The sequence below is a fragment of the Jaculus jaculus genome, chromosome 3, assembly GCF_020740685.1.
Source record: "Jaculus jaculus isolate mJacJac1 chromosome 3, mJacJac1.mat.Y.cur, whole genome shotgun sequence".
NCBI classification, from domain to species: domain Eukaryota; kingdom Metazoa; phylum Chordata; class Mammalia; order Rodentia; family Dipodidae; genus Jaculus; species Jaculus jaculus.
The window spans coordinates 38,247,443-38,251,150 of NC_059104.1; the positions used below are offsets into that span (position 1 = coordinate 38,247,443).

A 3,708-nucleotide genomic window follows, 5' to 3' on the forward strand; every position below is an offset into this window, starting at 1 on the left:
CATCTCCCCCAAATCTTTCATGGAATCATAATTGTTGTACAAATCCACATATGCTTACTTTCTTGGTTCAGCAACACCAGAATTACGGGAAAATGCAACTCCCAGAGTCAATGAATGATCCAGTGATATGAAACTGCAGACATTTGGCCAGAAGACATCATATCTGAGGAAGCAACTGAAGTAAATGTCCTCAACACCCACATATTTTCTGAACCTCTCTTCTATTTTTATTTTAAAAATAGTTTTCCTGGGCTGGAGAGATGGCTTAGCGGTTAAGCGCTTGCCTGTGAAGCCTAAGGACCCCAGTTCAAGGCTCGGTTCCCCAGGTCCCACGTTGGCCAGATGCACAAGGGGGCGCATGCGTCTGGAGTTCGTTTGCAGAGGCTGGAAGTCCTGGCGCGCCCATTCTCTCTCTCTCCTTCTATCTGTCTTTCTCTCTGTGTCTGTCGCTCTCAAATAAATAAATAAAAAATTAAAAAAAAAATAGTTTTCCTATGAGGTGTGGTGGCGCACGCCTTTAATCCCAGCATTCAGGAGGAAGAGGTTGGAGGATTGCCATGAGGTCAGGGCCACCCTGGGATTACATAGTGAATTCCAGGTCAGCCTCGGCTAGAATGAGACCCTACCTCAAAAACAACAACAACAACAACAAAAAGTTTTCCTAATATTCTAATGCTTCCTTTTTATAAATTTATTTTCCCCTTATTTTTGTCATAAAATTTTATTGACAAAGTAAGCCATCACTTTCACCTCCTTGATGTAGAAAAATTTATGATGTCTTGAATATTTGAGACAGCCATCATTAATGTGAGCTGTTATTGAGGACATGATTTTATAACAACTTGAATTTTGGTTTATCATTTTCCTCTGTAACAATTTGTTAAAAATATAAATATTAGGGGCTGAGGAGATGGCTTAGTGGTTAAGATGCTTGCCTGCAAAGCCTAATGACCCAAGTTCTATTCTCCAGTAGCAATATAAAGCTCGATGCATGAAGCGGCACCTTCATTTGGAGTTTGTTTGCAGTGGTACTATGCCCTGGCATGCCCAATATCTCCCTCTTTCTTTATCTCTCTGATTGCAAATAAACAAATAAATAACATTTAAAAAATATAAATATTTTCCATAATTTTAAGTTATCCTTCAATTGGGGGTTTATAACAGTGATAAAATGAAACATTTCCCCTTTCAATAATTTCATGCATCCTGTTTTAGAAGTATTTTCTTGCAGTGTAGATAGTGAAGTAAGCACTGTTTTCTTCATTCCCTTTAAGAAAAATTACTTGGTATGTACAAAGTAATTAAGCAATAAGAGATGACAGGAATTGCATTTTGGGGGGAATTACTGTACATCTCAAGTGTCTTGAGAGGTTCAGACCAAAGACTGCTTGGCTTCACCCACCCAAGAAGGCTAATAAACCCTCCAGAAATGTACCACCTGTCATATCTTATTGCCATTATGGAATGGAAATCACAAAACCAAAACAGGGGGAAAAGGTTAGATCTGCGCCTTGCTGAGGATTACTTACAGGACTATGACATCACTGACGGCTGTATGTGTGTCCAGAGAATTCTAAAGCCATTGAATAATTATTTCACAAAGAGCACAACTCATTTCAAACTGCTGCTTCAGCATTTCACAAATCCAATTTTGTCATATACCAGTCCCCTAATGCCCTGTTTTTACAGAAATCACATTGGTACTCTGAGTCCCAAGCTTTCCTCTCACTCTGATCATCAGTTTCAGGGCCAGGGGTGGGTAGGCAAGAGGAGGTGGCAATAGTTATAGAGAAATCTTCTTGCCCCCTAGAGGGTTGGAGGCATTTGGTTCCTTGTATGCCTTGTAACACTCCAAGGTCATTATCTCATGATAATCACATCTCCTGGAGCTGTCTTATTGCTTAAGTGTAACACTAAATTTTAATTACAATGAAATAGAGCTCTTCTGGTAGTTTACACAACATCTTGTGTTCTCATTGCCAGATGGAAAAAAACACAGAGCTGTTACTGTAATGGTGTGTGGTGGTCCTGTGCTCCAATGCTACAAGCGTATACCGTTGGTTTGAGAAAAGTGCTTTGTTTCATTGAATGATCTGTTCCCCTTTGGAATATTTCAGGATGAGAATTTATTAAAGGATTTCTGTTTTGTTTAAAGATATTGAAGTATGCCAATACTATTAGTCCCCCACTTTGGCTGTAATGGGAAAATTTAATTTAAATAAATTGAAGTGCTGGCTACTTTTAGAGGAGATAATTTTGTTTTATAAATAAGATTTTATTTTCAGTTTTTCCTTCGTCATTTGTACTATTTTGAAGTCTGTACACTCAGATGCATATTTCTTAGTGTCCTTATATTTTCTTCCACGCTAACCTTGCTCACCCACAAAATGACTACATGTCTTACCTCAGCATTCGGGAATGTCCTTGGGTTTATTCATAACTAGCATTAGCTGGTCAGAGAGATGCATAACTTTGAGTAAGACTCAGAATCATGACTGAGCATTACAGGATAATGGGGTTGTGGCATATAAAAACATCGTTAAAGAATGATGATTGGGATTAAAAAAGAAAAAAGGATTGGGCTGGGGGTACAGCTTAGTGACAGAACTTGCCCAGTGTATGTGAGGCCTTAGTTAGTTTGAACTCTAGCCTGGTCTATATGCAATGTGTATATGTATGTGCATTTGTGTGTATGTATGTTTAGGTGTGTGCATATTTACATATCCCAAAACTTCCAAAATTTCCCCAAATAGGTGAGAAACAAGTATCCAACACATGAGTCATGAGTCTATGGGGGCATTTCTTATTGAAATGTTATCTTTGTATCCAATAAGTAGCTTTTCTTTCTTTTTTTTTTAAAGATTTTAATAAAACAACCTCACATTTATTGTCACACAGTAATAACATAAGGGCCATCAAAACACTATGAACAAATGTTTCAGGATTATACTACCAACAGAAGACACCCCCCCCCAAATCTTGTGTTCTCATCTTTTCACTTCTCATTTCTATTTGGAAGCACTTTGTAGCAGGGTAATATTATCTCCTTTCAACATGATCCTACCCAGTTGTTTTCTTGACTTCGTTTTAGAATGAATTTCTTCTGCATCATCTAACACGAGGTTCATGTACTCATCAAAACCAATAATACAGCCCTCTATCCGCATATTCACTTGCTCATAGAACCACACCTGAATCCGAGATCTATTTTGCAAGTATCTGAAGATCAAGTTGATGGGCTGCACCATCACCTTCTGCACCTTCTGGCCCTGACTGCGGTATGCCATGGCGGAACCTGTCACAAAGACCGCACGTATCAGCATGCCGCCGAGGAAAGCAACTCAATAAGTAGCTTTTCAATGAATGAATGTCTAGATAATAGAAAAGAAGTAGATTTCTCCACAGCTTTTGACAGTCCCTAGAATGTTAGAGAGTAGAGCAAGTCTGGCCTTTCTTCCTGCCTAAGCTTGTCTTAGGAAACTGGAAAAGGTTAACCCAATTCATGTCTTCATTCAAAACACAAAGAGCTCTGGCAAGTAGCATTGGTAGGTGGGGCTCTCCATTTTAAAATATATTTTAGACAGAAATCCAATCATTCCCTTAATCTATGTCACAAAAAATCTTTAAAAAATCCAATATCATATCTATAAAAATTCTTTAACTGTTTCAACTTATTCACTCATTTTCTTTTATGCTGGTCATTTGCTT

General features: G+C 38.3%; 1 protein-coding gene across 1 annotated transcript; it reads right to left on the reverse strand.

Moving 5' to 3' along the window:
* Positions 1–3,008: 3,008 nt before the first annotated feature.
* Positions 3,009–3,293, reverse strand: LOC101613289 (small nuclear ribonucleoprotein E-like). The gene has a single exon (XM_045146026.1). It carries the CDS (start codon positions 3,285–3,287, stop codon positions 3,009–3,011), a length of 279 nt encoding a protein of 92 aa, XP_045001961.1. The 5' UTR covers positions 3,288–3,293.
* Positions 3,294–3,708: the final 415 nt, after the last annotated feature.

Excerpts from the sequence above, each read along its gene's own strand:
- LOC101613289 (XM_045146026.1), bottom strand. The coding sequence starts at position 3,287 with ATGGCATACCGCAGTCAGGGCCAGAAGGTGCAGAAGGTGATGGTGCAG.